The 26,936-nt window shown below is 36.9% G+C and overlaps 1 protein-coding gene across 1 annotated transcript; it reads right to left on the reverse strand.

Moving 5' to 3' along the window:
• Positions 1-26,054, reverse strand: SLC13A1 (solute carrier family 13 member 1). The gene is made up of 15 exons (XM_071552506.1): positions 25,939-26,054; positions 23,991-24,119; positions 22,346-22,482; positions 19,251-19,438; positions 18,632-18,689; positions 18,479-18,542; positions 17,838-17,998; positions 15,198-15,317; positions 13,912-14,010; positions 13,721-13,822; positions 8,505-8,608; positions 7,523-7,632; positions 6,705-6,866; positions 4,762-4,899; positions 1-4,660 (listed from the first exon to the last, which is right to left on the reverse strand). Exons 1-15 carry the CDS (start codon positions 26,035-26,037, stop codon positions 4,517-4,519), a joined length of 1,815 nt encoding a protein of 604 aa, XP_071408607.1. The 5' UTR covers positions 26,038-26,054; the 3' UTR covers positions 1-4,516.
• Positions 26,055-26,936: the final 882 nt, after the last annotated feature.

The raw sequence follows: 26,936 nt of genomic DNA on the forward strand, positions 1-26,936 counted from the left end.
TTTATTGACAAATAAGTTTTCTTCATAGACCAAAATATTAGTTCTTGTTAAGATATCATTAATACATGTTGGACTGTACAGCATTTGGAAAGTATTCCTTTTGAAAATAGTAGATTGGTATTGTAAAGGAAAGGTGGACAGAAACTGAACATTGTGCGAGTAACATACATCAGCTTCCAAAAACAAAAAGCAAAAGTATTGAAGAATAACACTGACAAGAGTTCAGTGATTGTTAAAACCATAAATCATCAAATCAACTTTGCAGAGAAAAAGAACTAAGCTGATAATAGAAGTTATCATTTGTGACTAATAGCTACAAAGCAATCTGATGCATATGCTGACCTGACCACTGGGAGATATCCTCAGCCCCAGGTACTCTTGTCCCATCAGGGCAAGTGGCATCCTGCTGTGGGCTGCCAAGGTCGGGGCAGGAAAGGGGGCAGGACTAGACTTCTGGACACCTAAGGGGTCACCAGAAGCTTTCTGGACCTGCTAGTAGTTACATATAATAGACAACTTCTTTTCATTGTTGTTATTTGCATGCAAAGTGGCTTGGTATCTACACATAATTAAAAAGTTGTAAAATCCAGGGTATAAAGTGGCTGGATTTTTGCTGCACTCTTCCTGAGCTGCTGTGCTGTGTTGCTCCTCAGTCAGCCCTCAAGCTATAGGCTGATTGATTTTAAACAAGCAAGACCCTCAAGTAAACAAACACAGTCATTTCATTCTAAAAGTACATAAGGGGATTTACACTGCAAGATTGATCTGACTATCTGATCTCACCAATAGAAAAGTCAAGAAGCTTTTTCCAGGGTTCACATGGTTTATGGTTTCTGGTAATCCAAATGCACATCTTCCAAAAGCAAAGTGAAAATATATTAAGTATCGCATGGCCATAGAACAGGAGAACAAAGACCTGGCACATCTCTCCAATGAAGTACGTGGCAAAGGCTCTTTCAAGTTCATCAGAAATGGGATCACAAATAAATAGTAAGTCATAAATATTACTTGTGTACTAATACAATAGGTTATTTAAACTCATCTGAGACAAAGGAAAAACACAATTTTATATGAAAGTTATGCACAAAGCAATTTACAAATATTACATATAGATATATATTAACTCTTAAAATAATTTTAGATGCATTTCCACCATTTGTCACAATACTTACAAATTCTGGTCAAAGCAAGGAATATAATAGCAACATATGTAGAGTGTTTCTGCTGGCAGTCAACATAATGCTCTGTGCCTGCAGTCAGAACCAAATCCATCTGTTGGGTACCCAGAGAGCCACACTCTGAAATTCTCTTTTTCCTCCATTTCCATGCTCTCAGGTAAGAAAGTTCTAGCAATATTAATCCCTGCATTGCAGTGTTGTAAATTCTTACTTAAAAGGTTCCTAAAAGCTTTAAAAAGAAAGGCAGCAATAATAACAAACAATCTCAAAGATTGTGCCTGACCCATTCCTTAAACTTCTGGAAAGCAAATTAAAAATTCTGGTCAGACTCTACTTTCCTGCTACTACCAACTTGTTTATTCACCCCTGGCTTACTGACAGGATCCATTCTCAAAAAATCTCATGCTTGATCATTTATTTTTGTCAATAATTTGGTACATTATAACACAGTTAAGATGCTGGTCACTGAAAGTCAGTTTATATATAATTCTGCATTTCATTTTGAGAAATTATAAAAACATACCACCCAACAAATGACTAACTTCCTGTGCAAATCTCTCCCTTCTCTCTTTGAGTATTCTTCACTGCATACACCAATGTTAGCAAAAAGAGTTTTTAAAAGTGTATCCGTCATTTAAAAAAATTGACTTTTCTTGTTTACTAAGATACTTAACCACATTTTCTGTCCTGAAAAAAAATAGTTTAGAGAAATCATATGGTCTGAATTATGTGAGGGTTGATGAGCTTTTGTTGTCATACTATCTATGATTCTATGAATAAGCCAAAAAGTAAATAAAATGAACAGCTGAAAATCATCTGGCACAAACTGAGCTTCAGATTATACCGAAAACTGTATTACTTACTACAGTTGATAACTTCTGAAGAGTTCTCTTAAATGGTGCAAAATGGTTATTTTCTTCCATAAAGATATGCAACTTCATGAAGGAATATTGATGTCAAAGCCTGATTTCAGGGTGAAGTGCATTCATGGGCCCCTGTAGACATTGCTATATTCAAGGCTAAGATTACAGTAGCCAATTCTGTATTACGAGCACCAGTAAAACTCTGGGACAGCTCAGAAGTGGTTAACAAATTTCCTTTGGCTGAACAACAGTTGACACATAATTATAATACTTTGCAGAGCAGACCAGTGGAAACTGAAAATATCACATCCACTGGGAGTGGTGAACGTAATGCCACAAAGAGGGCAGTCTTCCCTTTTTCATTTTTCATTAAAAAGGAAAAAAACAGTTTTACAAACAGAAAAGAATCTATCCCAAATAAAAGAGAGAACCATGAGTCTATTCGCCTAAAATGAATATGCTTTTTCCTTTGTTTAAAGACAAAATATTTCACCACAAGGGCAGTAAAGCACTGGAGAACATTAGCCAGGGAATTTGTGTGGTTTAAATCTTGGAAAGTTTCGAGATGTGACTAGGCAAATCCCTAACATCCTGGTCTGAATACAGTGCTAACCTTGTTTTGAGCAAGAGTTGGTCTTCTGAGATCACTTCCGCTTGAAAAACTCTATGATTCACTGTTTCCATTGCTCTTGAATAATCTGGAAGTTACTGTCAGAATTGGAAGGTGACACCTGAGAACCTTAAAGGAAGAGCACTGTCAGCTGTTTCTCGTCTCTATGGCTGCAGGACCAAAGGCCTGCACAAGCCATGAGCTCCTCCACTGCACATTCTTCTGGGAAAATACCATGTAATATAATCCAAGATTTGTATCTTGGAATAGTTAGTTGCATAAACATTTCCCTCTGGTACCTGACTTCATTTAGCCAAGTGCTGCATATCTGTAATCATAATCATTACTGCAGAGGATCAGTTAACATTATTTGCATAGTAGCAGCTCCTGATTGGGCTAGTGATGGCCATAGCCTTATTTTGTCACTGTACAAAAAAAGGTGAGCTAGCTATCCTAAAAAGACAGCAGCCTCAGCCACGTGTAGAACTGTGGTGACGTACACTGACAGCAACCACTTACACCAAATGATCATCATTAAGAAAAAGTGCTTCTTTAATAATTCACTGGAACGAGTAGCTAAAGGAAGCAAACTACATAGGCAACAATACTATACACTGTATTCTGGCATTGTAGCAGTCATGACTGACATCTCTAAAGTATGCACTATCAAAAATAAATGTAAACCATCTAATCAATAATCAAGAGCATTTTTTGGCTGTAGTTAGGAAAAATGGATAATTTATACTATCTGTCAAAGACAGATTAAGGTTTGCAACTATCATAAAAGTGTTTCAAGGCATGGTCCAAGCTAAATGCAGCTTTCATTCAGACTACTAGCTACACGCTTTTTACAAATCATCACAGGTCTTCCAAGCAGGTAAAGCTATGGTCCTTTTGGTGAAAAATGTGTAACAACCAAATAGAACATCATTATCTGAAGATATATTTGAACTACTACTTCCATTCTGACTACATTGTGTTGTTTTGTGTTTAGAATATTACAACATTAACATGGTCTGGTAGCCTTAAACTGCCACCTGTCCTGTGGAGACCATGAGCCTCCAGGCAAAGATGCACTTGATTGACAGTTTGAGAGTCAAATCTTCAGCACTCTGTCTGATGGTTTCATTCATCAAGGGGATATATACCAACTTTAGGCAGAGAGGTATGATGGTAATTTAGTCTCCACTCATATAGATCAGCTCAGATCTATCAACACATGTCTATCCAGAGAATTTTCTTCCTAAACAGCAAGAACATGTTCTGGTGAGGTCTTGGGAGGAGTTAGACTAAACATATGCTTAAGTATGTAGTTTCCTTCCAGGTTACAAGGTGCTTAATAGATAAAGTGCTGTGTAAGTGGCCATGCCGCTATTCTCCATTATTCTCTGCATTTTTGAAAGGTCTGTGAACCGTGTGTACAGGCCTGATCTTTTGTTTGTGATCAATACTGTTTCAAACAGAGTTTGAATTTAAAACACAGAAAACCAGTATGTTCTCTGATAACCCCAAATAAGAAATAACAAGAATATGTATTTGAAATAATAGAATCTACATTTCATTATTCTTCTATCCTAAGATTGGGGGCAAACTGTCACTGATAACGGCTATGCACATTTATTTTTTTCCTTCATAAAATGAAGATATAAAAATTCAGACTAGCTGAACTAGATTAGAAATCTGATCTAACTTTGATATTTAGAAAGTCTAGCACTCCTCCTGATCAGACTCTCAGACTGGATTGTCAGTCCCAGGGACTCTGAAATATGGCATTTATAGTAATGGAGACCTTATCATTGTGGTGACAAAAAAACATTTTAAGTGGTTCACCACATGTGAGAAAAGAAAATAAACTTTTTTTTTTTTTACAGCCCAGTGCCATTTGCAGATGGAATGTTTGGTATCCAACTAGGGTAAGTATAGAGATCAAATATAGGCACTATCCATGTCATAATTGCAAGCATAACTACAGCAACTCCAATGATGTTAATGCCCAAACCAGCTTTCACCTAAAAAAGAGGAAAAAGAAAGCAGAAACTTACATCAAAATACTGAAGATAACTTTTAAGATGCTAAAAATCCCCTCTAGGGACTTTGCCTTAAAACTCACCATGTCCATAACAGTTAAATGACCATATGAAAATACAATGGCATTGGCTGGGTTTGCTACAGGAAGCAGGAATGCAAAGGAAGTACACAAGGTGGCAGGTATCAAAATGAAAAGTGGGTTCACATGAATGGCTTCAGCCTATCAAAAAATAAAAGAGAGTACAGCTGTCAAGGGAAGAACTTACCAAATTAAATACGTAAATACAAACTTCTTATATCTCGACAAGTGAACTGTGAATAGAACTGCCAGTTTAAATAGTGAGAAATAACCTTTTTGGGTAACTGATTTTTTAAGATTATATCCGAGACCACTTCAGAGGAGAAAAGGTGGTTCTAATTCAGAATAGGTACTGAACTTCAAATTCATACCTGATGTTTTCTGATTGCAATTGAGTTCATAAAATAAGATTATTGCAAAGGCTGCTCACATTACACAGGCACAAAAAACCAAAAAAATACTGCAAGAAAGGTAGAGTTTGCATATAGTTCACAAAAGGAGTTCAGTGAGGGGTTTAATCCTGTTTAATATCTTTACTGGTGATCTAGATGAGGCGAACAAGTGAAGCCTTAGTAAAAATGCAGATGATATTAAGTTGGGTGGGAGTGTTGATATGCTGAAGGGTAGGAAGGGTCTGCAGAGGGAACTGGGCTGGCTACATGGATGGGAAGAATTTCTTCACTCAAATAGTTGTTGAACACTGGAATGGACTACCCAGGGAGGTGGTGAGTCACCATCTCTGGGGGTGTTCAAGAAATGACTGGACAGGGTACTTAGTACTATGGTTTAATTGGCAAGGTCGTGATCAGTCAAAGGTTGGACATGATAATCTGAGAGGTCTTTTCCAACCTAAATGATTCTGTGAAAAGAGAGCTCTGATTTCTTTGAAAGAGAGGGAAAAGGTCTTAGTATGTGTTCAGGTTGGCCAAGAGGAAAATTGACAGACTAGAAGACAATCGGTAAGTTTTGAAGAAGAAAGAATCAGGTGTTTTGATAAAAATGATGAGAAGAAAGGACAGAATTGAGCTAATGATGGAAGAAATGAAAATTACATATAAAGCACAGCTATTAGCCCTCTCTCCTCTTTGCAGACGACCTCAGTGTTAACCATTTTTGCTGAAGATATGGTCCTGAAGAAACCCTGAAAGAGCTGTCCTTTTTAAGAGCTTCAGCTATTCACAAATAATAATAACAGCATCAATTTTGATGTGCTGGATTTTGCTGGGGTAGACTCAGTTTTCTTCACAGTGACTAGTATGTTTTGGATTTGTGCCAAACACAATGTTGGTAATATAGAGATGTTTTTGTTCCTGCTGAGCAGGAAACTAGGAAGTGAGTGGGAAATTGCTGGGAGACACAGCAGGGACACGTGACTGAAACTGACCCAAGGGATATTCCAGACCACATGGCATCATGTGTATAGAGTAGGGGGGAAGAAAGAAGAAGCAGGAGAACATTTGGGGTGATGTAATTTTTTTCCCAAGCAATGTTATGTGTGATGGGACCCTGCTTCCCTAGAGACAGCTGAACACCCACCTGCCCATGGGAAGCAGTGAATTAATTCCTTGTTTTGCTTTGCTTGCATGTGCAGATTTTGCTTTCTTTGTTAAACTGTCTTTATCTCAACCCATGCCTTTTTAGCTTTTGCCCTTCCAGTTCTCTACCCAAATCCCTCTGGTCAGGGAATGTGCAAGCAGCTGTGTGGTACTTGGTTGCTGACTGGGTTTAAAACATAGCATGAACCTTTATCGAATTTTACTAAATTTTCAGCACCTCTTGTAAGAAATAGCTTAAACAAACAAGTATCCAATGCACAATACAGGATATTAAAAAAAACTGCATGAAGTATTTTATGGAGACTTTTAAAAACTGGTTCTTTGAGCAGCTGTATTATTAAATGGATGATGGAACATATTATGATTAAAAATAACTGGTTTTACACTCACCAAAGGAGACAGTATGGGTAAAAATATCGTAATGGTAGCTGGATTGCTGGCTACTTCCGTTACTGAAGTGACAATAAGGCAAGATATCAGGATAATCAGCCACAAAGGTAATGATCCTAGAGGGGTCAATTTACTTGCTACCCACTCAGAAAGTTTTGAAACCTGCATAAGAAATACAACAATATGATTATGTTTAGCAAGTCTCTGTAAGGAAAATTTTAAAAATTGTATAGAACAGACTTTGCTCATCTGCTAATTGCGAAATATTTATGTAAAAGAGGAATTTGAAACATTATCCATATTCCTCCCACATGTTTTTAAGCCCATTTTTCTAATTCAATGATGTTATATAGGAGTCCATGCAAACTACATTCCGTTTATTTATATTTGCACCTCTAAGATAGTTAGAGGAGTCTTATCAGAAAATGGTAATGTGCATATATTGGCTTCATAACCAGAGTCTGGGTCTAGACCTTCTCGATATACTGGAGTAGCCATCATGTTCTATGAGAGGTACCTCAGTGACAAGTGACATTAACCCTAAGGCTTTGGAAAGAGTATGTCTTCAGAGCTCTTACTGCCATCCGGTTTACATTACATAACAAAGAGTAGCCATCATTGTGCATAGTCTTGGAAGACAAAGGAAACTTCTTTTTTTGTAAGCCTGCTTTCTGAATGTCTTGAATATTAATCACATTTATCCTGTTCAATACAGAATAACTTGCTAAAACAGGAATAACTGTGAGTTCACTGCATGTCTGAATTGCTCATTATGTGGGTCATGTTATTTTTTCAGTGTCTTCTATAAATTGCATTACCTCACAGCCGTCTGCCAGTGCAAACCCGCCACCAACAAGAATAGCTATTTCCCAGGGCATGCATGACTGAAATTCCTTCCAAGTAATGAGTGGAGTGTAACCAAAAACAGCTAGAGAAAGACAAAAAAAACAACAACAAACCAAATCCCCAACCAACATTTAAAAATGTATTGACAAGCTCTTGAAATAATTTCTCTGAGGAAGTACTTGGGAAAAATTCAACGGCAAAACTCATAATTGTAACATGAGCAAAATCTCTGATGGGAACAACCTGCACTTCCTGGGACAGATCTTCAGCTGAGGAAAATGATCATAGCTTGGAGGCATTACAGCTGTAATGTTTTCCACCAGTAGAGCGTTGGCCCCTTCCCCCTCCTTCTGTATGTGGAAGATAGCTGTGGGCTAACAGTTTAATTTACTCAATAAAACTGCACTGTTCAGACAGATTTGCTGTGCAAAGGCTGTTTCACTTAGGCTCATTTCAGTTCTGATCTTGTATTCTCCGTGAACCCCCAGATCCTATTGATTTCAGCACAATTGAATGCATAAAGAGGACAAGCCAGAGGTATACTTTAGGGAGTATTCTATTTTGAAGAGGAAAAATTACATGATAATTAACTCAGGTACCATTTTTAATTTTATAGGGTACCTTAATTAAGCAGTAATGTTTTAAAATAACCCAACCCTGCCCCATTCAGTCCCATTTCAATGCCTATTGCAGTCAATGGAAAGGTTTCCACTGGTGGTGATGGGCTGCAGGCAGCAGATTCCTGCACAGCACTTGCTCCTGCCACTCACACTGCATAATTGTTGTCACTGACTTCAGGCCAGGGATACTTTATATCCCAGTAAGATTTTATCCTGTATTTTTATTTAAGCATTATTATTTAACACCATTCCTCTAACCAGTGCAATAAGTTATATTTGTGGTAACATCTTAGATAACTTATTGTAATAAAATCTACATCAAAATATACTCAACTGTTTTCTCCATTTGAAGTCCTAGACAATGTTTTTGCTGGAATAATAAAGAACAGGAGGCCTATTACTAAGGCAGCTGTTGAATCCGTAATATAGCCTTTATACCTAAGGAGAAGTTAACAAGAAAAAAACCCACATAAATATATATATTCAGGAAGAGGAGGGGGAAAGAGTGAGGAGGAGGAGGAGGATGGAGTAGCAGAGAAGAGCTGCTGTAGACTTGACTGGAACCCTCTGTTCCCCATCTCTTGCACCACATGGTGCGGTGGAAAGAGGCAGAGGTGTAAGGAACTTAGGAGTCAAGTTGAGCCTGGAAAAAAAAGAGAGTGGAAGAAAAGTGTCTAGGTTTTTGTCTTTGTTTCTCACTATCCAACTCTATTTTGAACTGGCAATTAAATTAATTTTTTCCATATCAATTCTGTTTTGCCCAGGATGGAAACTGATAAGCAATATCCCTGTCTATGTCTACTCAGAAGCTTTTTGACCTTATTTTCTCCCCTGTCCTCTTGTGGAGGGGCAGTGAGAGAGCAACTTGGTAGACACCTGGCAGACCAGCAAGGTCAGCTCCCCACATCTGTAGAAATGTTTGTTGCAGTCCCTCTAAATTCATAAATAAGCATCTTGAGTAAGCATGTGTTATTTTGCCATAGAGAAAGGGTGATGTTTTTGTAGCTAAGGAAAGGCAGCAGAGCTTTATTATCATCCTCATATGGCTGTCATTACTGGGGTCATAGTCACAAGGGTCATATTTGCTTAGATCATGTCCAGTGCCTGAGAACTGTTTGCACTACGGTTTCTTAAACTGATTTAATATCCTTCTAACTTGTACAGAGTAGCCCTAAGATCAGGCAAGGTGCAAAGCTAAGCTCTAAGGCTGTTTTAACACATCTGTCTGAGTCTGTTACACACTGTTAGATGGTGACATTTCCAGTCTCTCTTATTTCAGTCAAGATGACCGTTAAAATGAATAAAAATTTTACTGAAGAAAGTTAAAGCAAACATTTTCTTAACCTTTGGGGATTTTTTATTTACTGCAAATTATTCTGTAAGATTTTCTGAATTAATATATCAATATATTTGTTCTTTCAGCCTCAGACCATATGCTTTTCTGAATATGGTTTACAGTAGGTCCAAAAATAACTTCCCAGCAGATCTTCTCAACAGCTTAATGTTTTGTGCTAAACAAGGGCTATTCACTGAAAGGAAAAAAATTGCCCGGTTATATGCTATAAATGCATAATCTGATAGATGCCTTTGCTTTGTTAAATGAAATTCAAAAAAGCTTACTGTGCATAGCACATTGACATCAAAACCAGTTTTAGCTAACACTGTCACAAAATGAAGCTGCCATAGAAATAAGTAATTCTCTAATACTTTCTGTCTCCTGCTTCCTAGTGTCTGCCTGCATAGAAAACACATTTTGAAAAAAATTTATTATATTGTTATGGTTATATAGTCACAGGGTTCTGCCTATATATCACCCTTAGCCTACAACCAGATGCCACAGGTCTAAAGATCCAAAATCTCTTCCTCTAGGATCCTATCCTGCACTCTCTTAAAACCTGCTAGGAGTGTGAAGGAACGCAAGATCTAGATATAGAAACAATTCATACTGCCAGTTTCTTTTAGGCAGCTGCATTTTCATAGAAGGGTTGAGTTTGTAAGGGTCTTCAGGAGGTTTTCCTGATGCAAAACACCATTCTCAGAAAACCTGCTTAGGACACACACAACATGCTGTTAGTCATATTTTTATGAAGACATGCACATGATGCCATTCCAAACAGAATGAGATAAAATTTTTTCAAAGTACATTATTCCTAGCTGTAATACAATTACATAAACCACATCTACCTGCTTATAAGACTGCAAATCTGATTGTGCTATTAGAAAGCAAAAAACCTCTTGATTCAGGATTTCTCACATGACACACATGCAATTAAGATCACTGTAGAGAACAGGGCTGTGGGTAAAAAATACATAGTGGTCTTGTGTTAGAAATAAAGAAAGCAATAAACCATGCAAAAAAAAAAGAGAGAGTACATTCAGGCAATAATCTGAGGAAGAGGGAGGGAAGCCCAACTTGCAGAGAACAGCTGCAGCCCAGTGTTGAACTTACTGTTTCTTATGAGTTGCATAAAGTCCTGGCCAAAGGCCAACCTGGAAGTCCTCTAATTGAAGCTAATATACCCTACCACATGGAATCAGGCCAGGACATAGAAGGAAACTGCTGTAGCAGAAATGATGTGTGATCCTGTGCTGTCAACAGATGGGGAGGAAACAGGTATTTTTACCCTGTTGCTGCTTTCTATAGTGTTATACAATATTTATTAAAACATCCTGCAGTCTGCTCCCAGAGGGAAATAACAGACACAGGGCAAGACAGCAAAAGAAGGATTAGTCTTTAATAGATTTACAAATTTTTTTGGTAAAGGTAATTTATTTTTGAAAAGCTTCTGATAAAGCTGCTAAAAATGAGCTCTACTCAGTACTGATACAGCACAAATGTAGATTTAAAATTGGCTGACATTACAAAAAGTAGAGCTTAAAAAGTGTGAAGGTACCATAATTAAATACCAATATTTCTGGGATTTAAAAAATATCAGTGTTTGCCCATTAAAAGGGTATGCAGTAATTTGTGAGAGCACATACAAGGGGCTGAGAACGTGAACATGGATGGTGAGAGTGACAAGAATTATTTGAAGCAAAACTTTAACCATTTCATTTAGTTTTTCAAAAGAAGCTTATAAGGAGACATGATTATTATATACATATATTTTTTTTAAAGCAGAAATCACTGAAAAGTTTTTACTCCAACAGTGAAGGACAAAAACAGGTAACTGGAAGCTGTATTCAGACAGATATCAAGATGTGAGTTTGTCTTGTTTAGTTTAACAGAGATGATGATCCAGCAGGACAGACTACCAAGGAAAGCAATAAATTCCAAAAACTGAGGAACCTGGGCTCTGCCACCCTCACATTGAGCCTTCTTTCTTTCTGGAAATTTATGTTATAATAAAATAAATCTCTACTGGGCTTAACACAGAGAACAACATAGCTCTTCTGATCTTCAGTATGTTAGAATAAAGAATCAGACAGACCTTTCTGGTATAAGAGCCTGAGAGCAGTATGATTTCCACCTAACAGGACTCACTCACTGATATGAGAGAGTCTCAAAGATATTTATAGCTCTGATATTGTGGCCTTCATAAGGTCAAAGCTCTCTTGAGGTGACAGAAGGTCCCTGAGGCCTGCTTGAGACTGCAGGATATGATCCTGTGGAAAGCAAGTACCGTCAGATTTCTGTAAGGGTGGAGAATATTTCCTTATACTTGTTTCCTGTGCCACAAACTTAAGGAAGTTGTGCACGTGTCTATCTATACACTTAAATTCAAAACACTGAACAAGTTTATATGCAGGGACCTTAGGGAACAAGTGTGAGAGAGATATAAGCCACAGTTTATTGCCCTGCTAGAAGCCCCCAGTAGTCACATCACAGTGACAGAAACAAAGTTCCTATGTTTTGAGGGTTTTCTCCTGTTTCTTTGTTGTGGCTTTTTGTTTTTCTTGGCTGGATTGTTTCAAGAAGATGGCTTGCTCCCAGTTGTACCTGCAGTGGACCCTTGCCCCACTCATGTATCTTGGCTGAGTTTTTGTTGCTCTAGGAAATATAAACCTAATTGCTTGGGTTTATGCCTGTTAATGTAATTGATTAATAAATGAAAGAAATCTAGAAATTGGCAAAGTCTGAATAGTAAGAAATGTTTTTTTCCCCTTAAAGGGTATAACAAAAGCTTTGTTCCTCTACAGGTTACCTCACCCAAGCTATAACATGATTCAGCCTAATGTGATATGACACATGCTTGCATTTCCTTCCAAGGAAAACATTAGAGGGCATTCACAAAGTAATGTCTCCATAAAGAATCTGTAACCATGCTTATTTTAAGTACGTTCTGTATTTCCCTGCCAGTGAACAAAATCCTCAGATGATGGTAGCCAGATTCAAATACCAAATATGTGGCTCTCTGGACCGAAAAAATCATTTGAGCCATAAGTCCCAAATTTGAAAGATTGTTTACAATGCCTGTTTTTCAGTGTCAGACATAGCTCTTTAAACACTGAATGTTAATATGAAGCAGAAAGAGAAGCCAAGCCAGCCTAATTGCTTAGCTATCTGATTGATTGCTTGATTAGGTCAACACTTCAAAACCCCTTCAAGAATATAGTGTTTCATATGAGACAGTGATCATCTGCTCTGCTGTTATTATGAGGGGTGGAGGGAAACGTTCTTTTGCAATTTTTTTGATAATTAAAAGTAAATAATTTTTAAACAATCTTAGCTTTTAATACACTTTTTAATCACATTTTTTGCACAAAATAATTTTGTTTTACACTTTAAATCTTTGAAATGCTACAATTATTCCTTGTAACATCCTCTTCCAGGCTTTCTGGAAGAGCACTGGGGAAGGTATGTAAGTGCATGAATGATGGAAATGTATTTAAAGAGAGAAAGCATAATGGATACCTGTTCACATGTCATTTATGACAAAAACACAAAATGCCAAATTACCATCCTAGTCCAGCACTGGCCTTTGGGCCATCCAATAATAAATGTTAAATCCATAAGGACATAAATAGCACTAAGTCTTGCTTATCCCAATCCTGCAACTACTTCCCACCACTCCAGAGCAAAATTCAGGCCTTTATCACAGAAAACCAGAACTGAAATTACAGGAAGTACAGCAAGAGAAAAGGAGATATCACAGTGTTATAAGTTCCTGTAAAACTGACTTAGAGAAAAAAGACCAGGTGATCCTGGGGAACTCGTAGCAGAAAGCAAAACAATATAATAGTTCTTGGCTTTTGGGGGGTTTATGGAACTGTGATGTTGGGGGAGTTATGTATGAACAGATAGTAGTTTATATCATTAGTCTGGGCTGGCAAAGCAGGGGATGTTGGCCTGTATGTATGCAAGCATGGGTGTCACTATGTGCAATAGATCAAAACATTCTAACCAAAGATTTATTCCTGAAATTTCACTTTTGGTGAGACAGCAGGATACTGTGGCATTAAACATTATGCCACTTCATTATACAACTTCAGCCTGGTGTATTTCTGAAATATTGAAAATATTTTAATTTTTGAAAATTAAAAAGAAAAGAAGATTTGTAGTTAAGACACAGTAAAGTTCTTTTTGGTGTATCAAAAGAGACAACTTACTTTGGGAAAAGTGAAGACCATCCTGGGATGAAGCCAGGATCTCTGGTGAACCACAGAATGGTCATTAGAATGAACAGGACAAGTGTAACAGTTTCTGGGTAGCTATAGAAGAAGCAGAACAAGTTATAAATTGTCCTGAATTCACACTTGTATTTAGTTTTTCTTGTTTGAATATTCATAGTGTGAGATACCTAATTGGTCCAAGTTTCTTATACTCTTCCTGAATCACCCGGGATGAGGCCTCTTCTCTAGCCGTTTTCTTCTTGCCACACTTGAACATGTTTTTAAAACTGGAATGCAAAGCAGCAATATTGAATGATGAATTAATAGGGTATGCAGAAAAAAAAAGTCTAACCTTTCCAGTTACCAATAGCACTTTACAAAAGTAAAAATGTCACTTTGCAATGCATTGTTTCCCATTTAATTATCACACTGAGCATAATAGAATTAACTGACAAAGCCCAGTGGGAGACTGACAAAGGCTGCAACAAAATGTGTGCTGTTCTTCACTAGCTTATTTGCCCAGGAAGGATGAAACTTTAATCATGGAAGGTAATTGAAACAATCAAATATATAACTTGGCTATTTAATGAAAGTCATCCATGACTTTGTTTTACTTTGTTTTGGAATGAAAAAGTTTGTATCACATGAATAGCCTACAGAGTATTTAGTATAAGCTAGGTTTTCATTCTTGGCTAAGACTCTTACACAATGTTAAAAAGAATACTATCAAAACAATAAAGAAAAATGACAGTTAAGAAAAATGAAACAATAAATATTCACATATAGAGAGGAAAGTGTGGGATGATTCTATCTTCTTAAAAGTAGTCTCACTTTTCATCTCTTGCACCATAGGTAACCATATAATGGTGGAAGATTGGTGTCCCACTAATGTCTCCAGATGTTAGTGAACTCATGGAGAACAAGGTTTTGAAGAGTCAGCACAAAAGAAGTATGTCCTCTCTAAAACCATAAAAGCCCAAGTTCTGTGGAGAAACAAAAACCCTACCATACCACACACATAAATGGAGGAAAAGCAGAAGTTTTTTACTTCACATTTACAAATATAGTAACTCAGTTTACAACTCAGATATTAAAGTATTCAAAGAAATCCCTGACTCCAACAAAGGGCATACTCCTGACTATGAATCTCCCAGTCAGACCAAAATATATAAGATTTCAGAGTTCTTCTGTCTTACACACATGCACAATTTAATGATGATGTGTGCATATTATAAAGGAGTATAGTCATTTGTGATATAGACTATTCACACTGGGTTAAATAGTCAAGGATCCTTATTTAAGAAAATTCTTGTCCCACCTGGAGATTAAGCCATATTAATCAAGGATGCAGAATCACTGTTGCTGCATTTTCTTCCTATTGAGCCTGTCAAACCTAGATGTAATATTTACTGCTGGTACAAGTTATCTTTTATATCAATTACCTTTACTTTTATTGATTATACCATTTACTTACTCAAACCCAAGGAAAAGCCACTGGAGCCAGACCCAGGAGAGCATCAGAATAATAACTGTGATAGGGATGGAAAGGATAAACCAGGATCCAAAATTGATGCACTGGCAACCTGGGTAACGTCTGGGATGAAAGTAAAAAAACCATTCAGTTGAGCTTTGCAAACGCATAAAAACTTGTGAGACGTGCCCAAATGCACTGCTGCGAGAGAGTGCTTCTGACTGGCAGCATGAGGTAGCCTCTGGTATCCTCTTCCCTCACCCTCCCACCCTTTTCCTTATCTCCATAACCACTACAGGAACAAGCTGTGCCAATTATTTGATTACTGGATCAGCAACAGGTCTGACACCAGCTAACGTGTGTCTAAGGCGTGTTCAGTAGGCAAGGGAGGGCCCTCACAGGGTGAAAGAAAGCAGTTTTTTGAGATGAGACAAGAAAATATACTGAAATGGAAAAGCTTCCAATGAACATAAAAGACAAGAGTCAAGACTTGTACTGTTTAAGCTTCCATAAGTGATTCAAAACTGATCAAAATAAAAATTATTATTACTAATTTCCAGTAGTGTTCATGTGCTAGATGGATTGTCTCTCCAGTCACCTTATCTTTTTGAGACTGTCTTAATATACTGTTTGCTGATGTGGGCCATCAATCAGACCTCTGCCTGCCATGTGCATTTAAGAAAAGGAGAAATGGGCTTTGGTTTTCTAAAAGAAATTACATCACCATTGAATGTAAAAGATGCCAGACAGTCAAAAGGGCAAGGTAAAGAAAGGCTGTTTTCCAATTTTGTGAACAGAAATTACTCTTCCTTTGAGTTCCTCCAGTTCTACTAAGAGAGCTTTGAATGCTAAAATGAGAAAATTCAAGTCATTTGAATAGCCTTCCTTCTGGATGCAAAAAAAATCAGGTAAAATGGAAATAAAAATGTCCAGACAGAGGCTATAATGACTATTTCTAATTATTAGCCAATGTTTTGCATTTCAGGTCTTGCTAGAAGGAAACTAATTCTGATGGTGATATTGACTTTTGAAGCTGTAAATGCTTATTATAAATGCTCTCTCAAGTATTGTGCAAATATTAGGTTCTATCTATACTTACTATGATGCTGACATATACTGCAAATAAAGTGGTAGCAGGCACCAAACCGAAAGTCCCACCCTTTTCTTGAGGTGAGCTCTAAATTGCAACTGTACATAATGATGTGGCAGTGAAACTGATAAAAATAAAAAACATTGTGCTGTTACATAATTTATTGATTACATGACTATGTACCTTTTATTACATAATCAGCCACATCAGTTTTTGAGTGTAAAAACTTCAAGGCAGGAAAAATCTGACATGAGCATAACAACAATTTAGCAATGTATCACTAAATAAAGTATTTATGATCGTTCCTGAAACATGTGTGTTAATTTCTTATTGAGCAAAAAACCAGCTCTTAAAAACTTTATACTAAAAATTCAATTACATTATAAAATTCTAATTTATTGTGGTGAGGTTTCACAGTGAGTTTGTACAGGGCTGAATATTTGTGTATTTATGGTAATCTGAATATGGAAGTTAGGTATTCTTCATCTCCAGAGCAAATATTCCTCAGGTAGACTAGACGATCAGGTTAAATTATTTTTTAAAATGATATGTTACATAGTGCTGGTTGGATTACCTACTACTGTTGAATTATCTACTACAGGTCTTGCCTGAGGCAAGGATGTACAGGAGACACTGAACTATTTATTTTCTAGACCTATTTCCTCTGGAAAATGAAAAAGTATGATTGATTTTAATAATTCTCTTTTTACAGTTATTCAGTGTCAATAACAGTAAAATCCTTCCAGGCAATACTATGAATGCTATCAATAACTGATCTTTAACCATTTTGCTATGTGCAATACAATTTAGTTGGTGGAGGGTAACAAAAGGATTGGACTTTATTTTACTTTATTTCAACATTAGAATAGAAATATTTCTGTCAATAAATAGTTTGAAGAAGAAAAAAAGTTCAGCAAGAACTGTTGGTTTTTCAAGAGCTTTGGAATGAAATCTGCCATTTTCTTTTTGAGGCAGTTCTACTTGAATATGAGAAGGAACATTAAAATTGCTTTGGAAAACCTCAAAACAAGGTGCTCCACTGAAGGTAAGGTTTCAGCTTGGTTTGAAATTATTTGCTTTTTCATTTATTAATCCTTTATTTCAGCAATGCTTAACCTCTTGAAAGTCTCATCCTCTTTGCTAAGCAGACACAAACTTAACTCCTGCTACACTTAGAAATTAATAACAGCTCTTTGTGGTCAAACAGTGCCTGTCCTATTTATGTTAAGTAATATCTTTCTCCTCAGACAAGCCCATCTTTTTCCATGCAGCTACTCAAATAGTAAAGTACTACTCAACCAAATAATGATCATCTTGTTGCATATGTTAGCAAATCACTTATCTTTCACAGCCTTTCCCTGTGTAAAGCAAATACAACCATGGCATTTAATTTTCTCTCTTTAACAAACAACTTTAAAAAGCAATAAAATCAAATAATATCAAATCAAAGGGTAAAATTTCTAATGTGTTTTAGGGGAAGTATGTGAGAGTTCAAAAAAGAGAGTTAAAATTCTGGATTAAATGAATATAAATAACATAATAAAGTCTCTTACGAATTGAAGTGCTCAGTAAAAATCAGATTAGTTGATGTTCCTGTGATTGTGGTCAACCCTCCAATGGTAGCAGAATAAGCAACACATAAGCACATCACTTTGAAAATCCCACTGTATTTGTCCTTTCTGCTTTTTCTCTCTGCTTCAGCAGGTGGTAGGTTCTGTTTAGAAAGTATATACACTAATTAATGTATATGAAAGGCTCATCATCAGGCACAAAAATAGGATTCAAGGATGCCTCAGAAGAGCCAGACAATTTGCTGGTATTATAGCTGTACACAGTGTGGTTTGATTTGCTGTTACAATGGTACTACAATTATTGATACAAAGGAAAAGAAGGAAGAGTTAAATTCTGCAGGTTTTTTTCCTGATCTGTCTGTCTTTACACAAAAATTCCTTTATATATACTGATACACATACACACTTGATATATAGAGTTTGCACTTTAGTGAGATTGGTTTAACTTGGGTAAAATACACTGGGAGCACAAAACCGCTAATGAAATTACTGTATAAGCAAACTGTGTGTACATGTGCACATATATCCCTTATTCACATGCTGCCTATGCCATGGTGTTGCATAGAAGTGACATTTAGGTTAAACCTAAGTTACACTGCATAATAAAAAGACACCTTAAGTACCTGTTCCTTTCCTTTTTCATTTTCCTTTTCAACTGTGCACACAGTACTACACACGTTGTTATATCTGGAAAAACAAAGGCATGTGTTGTAATAAACAGATATTCTATTTAGAAGAATTCTTACAGCAAAATTCAGTAAATTAATAACAATTACCCATTAGCTTGTTTTTCTTTTTCTTTCCACTCAGTGTTTTCACATTCTCCTATATTTTCTGTAAGACATTGATGCAAAGACAGATAAGCATTCAAGGGAGCAGAACTGGAAAGCCTCCATCAGCATGTCCCATTCCATTCAATCACTTCACATCATCCCATGAATGCATTTGTAAGTGCCAATTTGAAAAATAGTTGAGTTGTGGCCTATTCCTTCATCACCCCTGTTCCCCAGAATCTGAATCTTCTAATGAGAAATCTTTCTAATTTACAATCCAGCTGTGTAGGTAACCAGCTTAGATTGATTTGTTCTCCCAACATTACCCTAGGCACTAAAGAGCTCTTCTCTTCTGCTAACCTTTAAGCCTCAGTGATATTTCTTTTCAGACTGATAAACCAGCCTCTTCCCTTCTCCTCTCATACAACTGCCATCTTCTGCACCTGTTCAGTTTTAATCCATCTTTGTGAAAATGAGAGAGCTCATACTTAGTAATCCAAGAGAAGTCTCCCAGTGAAGCACGTAATGATGTTAGTACTCCTCCAGCCATTTAATTGTATTTCGTGTGTTGTTTGCTGCTGAGTGAGGGCGGGCAAAGACCGAAGCTGCACTGTGCGCCTACCGTACAGCTCCAGTGCTGGATTCACGGAGCCATTAGAGCAAGACATCTCCAGCTCATCAGCTTCTGCTTCAGCTCTGATGATCTGCTGAGCTACAGCCTCTACAATTGGCATCACCATGGCAGCTGCAGAGGTGTTACTGAGCCACATTGACAAGAAGGCACAGCTAACCATGAAACCCAGCATAAGCCTGGAATAGGAGAGAGGAGTCTGTGACTGCTACAGGAACATCTCCTGTCACCACTCTTTTTCAACAGAAATCTTGAAACACTAAAAATTTAAAGCTTGTAATTGATTTTTGAGGAAGTTTATGAAATGAAATTATCTTAATCAAAGACACTGAAATTAGCATATTTTAGGGTTAAAGGTTCAAATACGTTATAAATTGAAGCAGAAACAATAACATTTATTTTTACAGAGTTATAGTGTCTTTGAACCATCTTTGAAGAAAGTGCACCATGCATGTCACAAATTCAAATTAGAGTAAAAATGGCTACACTTGCTAGTACTATTAATCTTGTATTGTACAATCCAAGGCAAAACTCTGCAGTTATCTCTTAGGCTGGCAGTCCTCTAGATATTAGTCCAGTTGTTACGGGAAGAAATATTAACAGTTCAGTAAGTGGTACGTAAATTAGCTCTTAATCAGAACACCAAGACAGGCATAGGAATTATCTGGGCTTCAATAAACATCTTCCTTGATATTAAGTGGGAAAGGGAAGGTCATTACAATGCCTTAGTCGAGTCTTGGCACAACTTCTTGTAAGTTTACTCCAAATAGGAATTGCATCTGTGCAATACACTGAATTGCATCAATGGCTGAAAAGTCAAACATTCTATGTCATATCTGGTGAAACTGGACTGTAAATTTAAAACACGGGCCACAATGTCATTTTACTGCATTTCTTGGAGTTGTAAATGTGAACAGTCCTCTTGACATTCATTTCCAAGGTGCTGTCACTTCATTGAACACCTGCCATGCATCACCACAGTGAGAAAACAACTGAGCGGAGGGATGGTAGTCTCACAGCATTTTCTGAGAAGTCATCTGTGCAATTTGTAAAGCTCTTTGCCCAGCCTTGATCAAAAGCTTCACAAAAAAATGGAAGGTTTACTCAGCACATGAAGTCACTATATAAATCATATAAAAATAATATCAACTATTTTATGATGTAAAAATAGCATTCAAAATGTCTCTCATAGCCTTTCATTTCAGCTAATAACAACAACATTTCAGACTGGTTTTTTTTCTCAGCAGGGCACCTTGTCTTTTCTCTGGGCACTTTTAATTGCATAATGATGAAATGATCTGTAGACCAGAAGCTGTGGGCCTTATTCAACAGAAATCATCATCAGTACTATAAAACCCATTAATTTAAGTAGTTTTTGATTAGGTCCTCAGACAGGAATGTGTTTTTAGGAGAAATTTCTTATGCAGAAATTACTGGGCAGGATAAGGACACTGAATACAAATTTTCATACTGAGGAGAAATACCATTTTAGTAGAACTTGCAAGGGGATTTAAAAATCAAAGCAAATTTAGAAATTCAATAACATGTTTCAAAACTGTTCATCATAAATTTCCAGAATTTGATGGACTGTTGATCCTGTGACCATTTAGTACAATGTTGTGGGCTATTAACTGGGACTTTAAAAGTGATTACAAAGTAATAAAATATATCCTATCCTGTTCGACCCCTGCATTCAGTTTTTCTGCATCATTTTCCCCACAGTATTGTTAAAAATATTTAGCATGGAACCTTGGATGATAATTTCATTTACATTCAACTATAAAATCGCTCTTTGCTATGTATTAAACAATCAATGTTTTATTACCCTTTCTAGTCCTTGCAGGTTGCATAGAGGTATTCACCTTTCTCTGCTAGTCTTCTGAGCAGACTGCACAGCTCACACGACTCTAACCAACTGAGCTAATCTCAGGAGTTGTTCTAGGTCTCTTCAGCACCTGGCTGCAGGTTTGATTGTCCACAGCAAGTTCCCCAACAATGTTCAGCTTAGCATGGTACACCATCCACTTGTGTTCTCCCTTTCAAGATTCCAGCCAAAAGGTGAGGATTTAGGAGTGATCAACAAAATAGAAGTTGAAACAACTAAACCTGAATAGCTCAAGAATACACCCAAAGATAATGGGAAGAAGTAGAACAAGAATATAAGGAGCATTTTGTCAAAATATATGTGATATTCAAAATTAGATCAGACAAATCACTGAGGAATAGAAATAATCCAGCACTTCCATGTGGTGTTATCAGTGAGACCACTTTTGAGGCATCTAATTTTTCAGATCTGGGGTTTCTCATTTTCTGACTATTTTTTTCCTGTCATTGTCTGCTTCCTGGCAAGGAGTTATGAGCATGATGTACTCTGTGAAGCCAAACTTGCTCTATAGATCTTATCTGCAGCCTTACTGGTGTGCTAACAGATGCATCTGTAGGCCTAAACCTTTACTGTACATTTGTAAAGCAAGCAAAGAGTTTTCACTTCATAAGATATATGATGATAGTGAGTGAGCAGAGAGTGTGATTTCATTTCCCTCATCACCTTATCCAGCTGGAGAAGTTCCTCTCCTGTGATATTTTTTTTCATATGTAGACAAAGGAAAAAACCCCTTGTGCTTAATTTGTCTTTCCTTCTCCACCACATGTTTAGTTTTATGACTTTTTTTTCCTCACTGTGTATTTAAACTCTTTTTGTATTTTTGAGAATATCCAAATTTTTGAATACACTATTGAAATAAAAATCAATAATCAGCATAGAACAGATTTTATGTTGTAGGCATTGATATAAGTATTCTAACCACCATCAAGAAAGAGGACCCCCTATATTATTCACAAATTAACTGTTCTGTTAGTTCAGAAGGATCCTTATTAGGAACAGAATCACTGCAGGGAGCTTCAGTTTGGAGCTTCAGCAAATTAATAAAGCATCACCTTTAAATCAATCATGTCAAGTGAAATATCTACTTTTAGTAGAAAAACCCGCTGGATTTCTACTGTAGAAAAAGCACTAGTCAATTATTTCTGAAATACCTAGCTTTCCACAAGTGTTATTGTCCTTCAAGACATTGTTTAGCACATACCATGCAGGGTTGACACCCACCAACATCACCATCCTTAAAGCCACTCTTTTGTGCAAATTCCATTTTTCTATTGATGTTGCTAAACAAATCACTCCAATCAGAAGCAGATGAAAGTCTTTAAAATATGCAGATGCAACCTGAAATAAAAAAGAAAAACAAACCAAATCCAAAGAAAACAATCAAACAAAAACATCCCATATTTTTTAACTAAATGATGAATTTATCTTAGTACTTGGTATTACCAGTTTAATGGGAAAAAATACAGTAAAATAATATATTGAAATAAATACTAAGAATTTTTTTTTACTTAAACTGTTTAGTTCATTGTAGCTTTTAATTTCATTTAACCAAACGATGCAAGAATAAATGCACTAAAGTGCATATTATTAAAATTAAAAATAGGGCTTATGATAGAACAACCTAAAATCACCAGTTACATCTCACATAAGAACTAAATCATCAATGAAATGTTGCTTTTATTACTTTTGTCATCTATTCAACAGCACGCTTGCAGCAAGCATGGATAAAGTCCTTCCCAATGCTCAGCATTTTGTGCGTGGGGTCATTAGTTTGACATCCTACCTTTGTAACATTAAGAATATTTTATATCTGACTAGCATTTTCCCACTGATTGGCATCTAAGCTCTGAATCACAATCTAGAGAAAAGTGTTCAAGAAATATGAACAAACTCCAAGGACAAAAGCATGTGTTGTAGTTTGGGATTATTATGTAAATTCTCTCCCCTGCCAGTAACTGCCCATGCCAGTAGTTAACAAAAGAAGTAGTTAACTGCTGATCACTTGGAAGGGGGCAGGTTTGTCTCTTTTGTTTTGGGGGACATCTTCCCATTCTTAGCTCAGAGGAATGTGGGAGTGGTGGCTGCCGAGGAGGGAAGCTGCTCTGCTGGCTACTGCTGGGGCTTCTGGCTGAGACGCTGTTTTTCTCCTCGCCGTGGCTGATTCTCCTGGTTCCTGCATCTGGGATCCCGGCCTCTGTTCCAGCCTCACCACCGCCTGCACTGTCACGGCCTGCCCGCCCTGGCTGGGGCAGTGACCCGGGAGAGAGAGGTGTGCAGCTGCTTTTGCAGGACACGTGGTGGTTCCCCACTTTCAGCTTTCTTTTTCCTTCATCTGGGACAAGAGACACAGAGTTCATCTGGGAGCTAACCACTCATCTGTCTCATTGGAGAGGGACTGGGAACTACTGGGAACTCACTCCACAGCCAGCTGGACTGTGACATTTGACACTGCTTAAGTATAACTTTCCTCCTGGAGGAAAACCTGCTGGGTTTTTGTTGTTGTTTTTTTTTCTTTCTCTTGTGGTGTTGGGGAAGCGGTTTGCACTAGTCTGTTTATATATAGCAGTTAAGAACAGTTATCCTTCTTGTATTAAATTCCTTTTTTCCTTAAATTTTATAAAGAGTGGCATGATTATTGTGGAGAAGGCCCCCTCCCCCGCTTGTGGGTAAACATTTTGGGTTTTTTCCCCTCAAACCCAGACAGCATGTAGGCAAGTCTTGAGGCAGAACTACTGTGATTGGCACTCCATGGATTATCCTGGCAGGTTTTAACACCATGTGTTTCTTTCCTTGAAGTTTTGATCCTTGATAGCCACAATATAAAAGAGAGGAAAAAAAAGGTTTACCTGCTTGGATGCCATTATACCAAACAATGGGAACATAAAGGCAGGGAGCAAAGCTGAAACAGCCAGTGGCAAAGCTTCTGTGAGCCAGAAGATGGCAACTACAAACAATGTGTATGCACATTCTGCTTCCTAGAATACAAAACGGCATCAACAAAAATACAAGCTGATCATTCAGGAGAAAAAAATCACAGCTACATAGGTAGGGAGACTCCCCACACCTGAAAAACATATGAGTCAAAGGACCTGAATTTAGGATACTTAGTATGTGCTATTGACAATCCTGGGAAGATATGAAGCATAGGCTGTTCTAAAGATTTTTTTTCTAAGGGACAGTAAATTATTTAAATTCTTCTACTTAGGAAATGTGGGAAAAAAGTCAGCTGCCTAATCACTGAAGGGCAATTAATCATATAGGTCATTCTGGAGCTTTCTCAGGCCATGAGTTACCATAATTCACAAAAATTCTGTATATATGGAAGCGAAACTTTAAGCCTCTAGGAGAACTCATAATCAGTAAAAGGTTGGCTTTTCTCTCTCCTGTAATCAATGAAGTTTTCTCATCAGTATCAACAAGGCAAGGATATCATCTAATATAAAAAGCTTTGTGCAAGACTGACAAGAAGCACAGCTGTTGTTTAAGACTTGTAATTTCAGTTAGTGTCTTTTATTTAAACTCCTGAAAAATAGGAGTTTTTTCTTCTCTCTTTTTTTCCCCCCCTTTTTTTTCCCCTGGGGTAATCTTCTTCAATACTGGCTGTAAAATACAGACACAGCTAAATATAATGAGTTGAACTCAGCCTAGTTTCTTCTAGAACCCTAAAAACCTCTTTTGTACAGCTTTGGGTTTATATCTTTGCTTTTAAGGAAAATGGCTTTGAACTTTTATTAATGACACATGTTAGGGTATGAAACTACTCAACAGCAGCAGAGATGGTTTGTACTGGGAAAGGAAAAGCTTAATAACATGGCTCTTGGAAGACTTGACTGGAAAACAACAATGTTAAAGCTAAGTAATCAGCTATGGCAATCATTTCTTTTTGGACAGAGATTTTTGTTATATATGAAAAAAATTTGAAAATGTCAATTCATCTAGCAAATGATAATCGCAGTTAAGTCCTGCCACATTAAGAATTTCCAATGAGTTTCCTTTTGAAGAGAAAACTGAATATTGAAACTGTCATGTGAGTGTGAAGCACGTTGCTCCACAACCACTGTGATGCAAGGACTTCTGAACTGAAGTTTCATGTATTGTCATATGTGATATGTAATGCACATATGATAACTCATCAGAGGAAAATTCCATTTCATTCTGATGACATCAGAGCTACACCAAATAGAATCACTAACAACATTTTTAGATAGGTTTTTCATCAGCTTGGAGTTGTCACAAGAGTTAGTGAATGCCAGAAAAATTTACTTCAAGTAAAATAAAACTAAGTTGTCCTGCCATAGACTTTCCTCTATTTAGGAACCAGAAGAAATTTATCAGATTATTGCCTTCAATCATTTCCCATCAGACAGCACAATATGTGATGAACTTAAAATCCCTCATCAAAGAACAAAGTAAATGCAGCTGTCTTTCTGACAGTTCATCTTCATTGTAAATCATACAGAGCTGTTTAAAAATGTCCAAAATATAATGGTAAGGACAGGATTTTCAATGTTGTCTATATGACGTTAAATAGGAAAAACATTTCTCAACAGAAAACCATATATGATTCAGAGTTTCACGTATCCAGTACAGAAATTTAAATTGAAGCTGTCCTCTCTAAAATTCTATGAAAATACACTGAGTTGACAAAAAGAGAGTCAAAATGAAAATACCATTCATTCATTCAAGGTCCCTTCCAACACAAACTATCTATGATTATACAAATCGGAAAAGATCCAGGCATCTCAGTCTTTACAAACAGGTATAAAATAATTTCCTCTAAAGCAGGTCACTTACTTTGGTTTTGATGATAAGCGGAAGTGGAAGTAAAAGCAGCGGAGTTAGAACAATGAGCAGGAACCTTCGGTAAACCAGGACATAGCTAAGAATCTTCATGGTTGAAGGCTGGTAGATGAAATTTCCTGCAGAAACTGACAACAAACCTGTCTGACTTTAAGTAGCTGACTCTGATTAATATTTTTCCAAGCTATCACCTTTAGCCATTGCTAAAGCAGGCCAGTAAAGCAAGTTAAAATTAAATCTTGATCTTTATTGTTTTAGTGAGTTTATTAACAGTAGGTTGATAAGATAAGTGTTCATCATAAACCAAGGCTAGATGTCAGCCCTCAGGACTTTCTCTCCCTGTCCTTCCTCATAACAAGGCTATATAAGACAGCTAGAAAACTGAAAACTTAAGGTGCTCTTCCAGTCACTGTTGACTTCAGTAGGAAGTCATAACATACATAAAATATATGTTCAAAACCAATTCTAGCATTGTGTGAAATCATATGGAAGATAATTTTATTGAATAGAATTGAAAATTCATCTCCATCTGCTGAGACATTCAAAACTTGATAGGGCAAGATCCTGAGCAATCTGACCTGAACTTTGCTCTGCTTTGAGCAAAAGTTTGGACTAGATGACTTGCAGAAGTCACTCTTAGCCTCAGTCTTCCTGTTTTTTATATCTGTCTAGAATTTAAACTATATGAGAAAAACAGGTGGGGGTTTCTGTCTTGCCAGCAGGAAGTGTATGGTAGCTCATTTCCTCTTCTTGTGCAGAAACAGGATAAGGTTTTTATGTACATCATATAAAGCTTTGAGGAAATCTAGGAGTAGGAGAGTTTTTGAGGCAAAAGTGAAAAATAAATAAATCCTTTTTCTTGACTTTTCCTGTTTTTCAATGAAAGAAAACTTGGTACAGTCTATGTAATACAACAAAATAGCATCAAACAAAGAACAGGAAAAGATAGAAAAGAGGCTTTTACACTATCTGTGGGTTAAGATCAAAATAGG

This window comes from Pithys albifrons, chromosome 3, assembly GCF_047495875.1.
Source record: "Pithys albifrons albifrons isolate INPA30051 chromosome 3, PitAlb_v1, whole genome shotgun sequence".
NCBI classification, from domain to species: Eukaryota; Metazoa; Chordata; class Aves; order Passeriformes; family Thamnophilidae; genus Pithys; species Pithys albifrons.

What these genes read in the sequence shown, in the direction of transcription:
- SLC13A1 (XM_071552506.1), bottom strand. Translation starts at nt 26,037, where the DNA reads ATGAAGATTCTTAGCTATGTCCTGGTTTACCGAAGGTTCCTGCTCATT. An exon ending in TGGTCTTCACTTTTCCCAAA is followed by an intron (nt 8,609 to 13,720) that starts GTAAGTTGTCTC and finishes ACTTCTCCTTAG; the next exon opens with GTATAAAGGCTATATTACGG. An exon ending in GACTTCAAATGGAGAAAACA is followed by an intron (nt 7,633 to 8,504) that starts GTTGAGTATATT and finishes GTCTTTCTCTAG; the next exon opens with CTGTTTTTGGTTACACTCCA.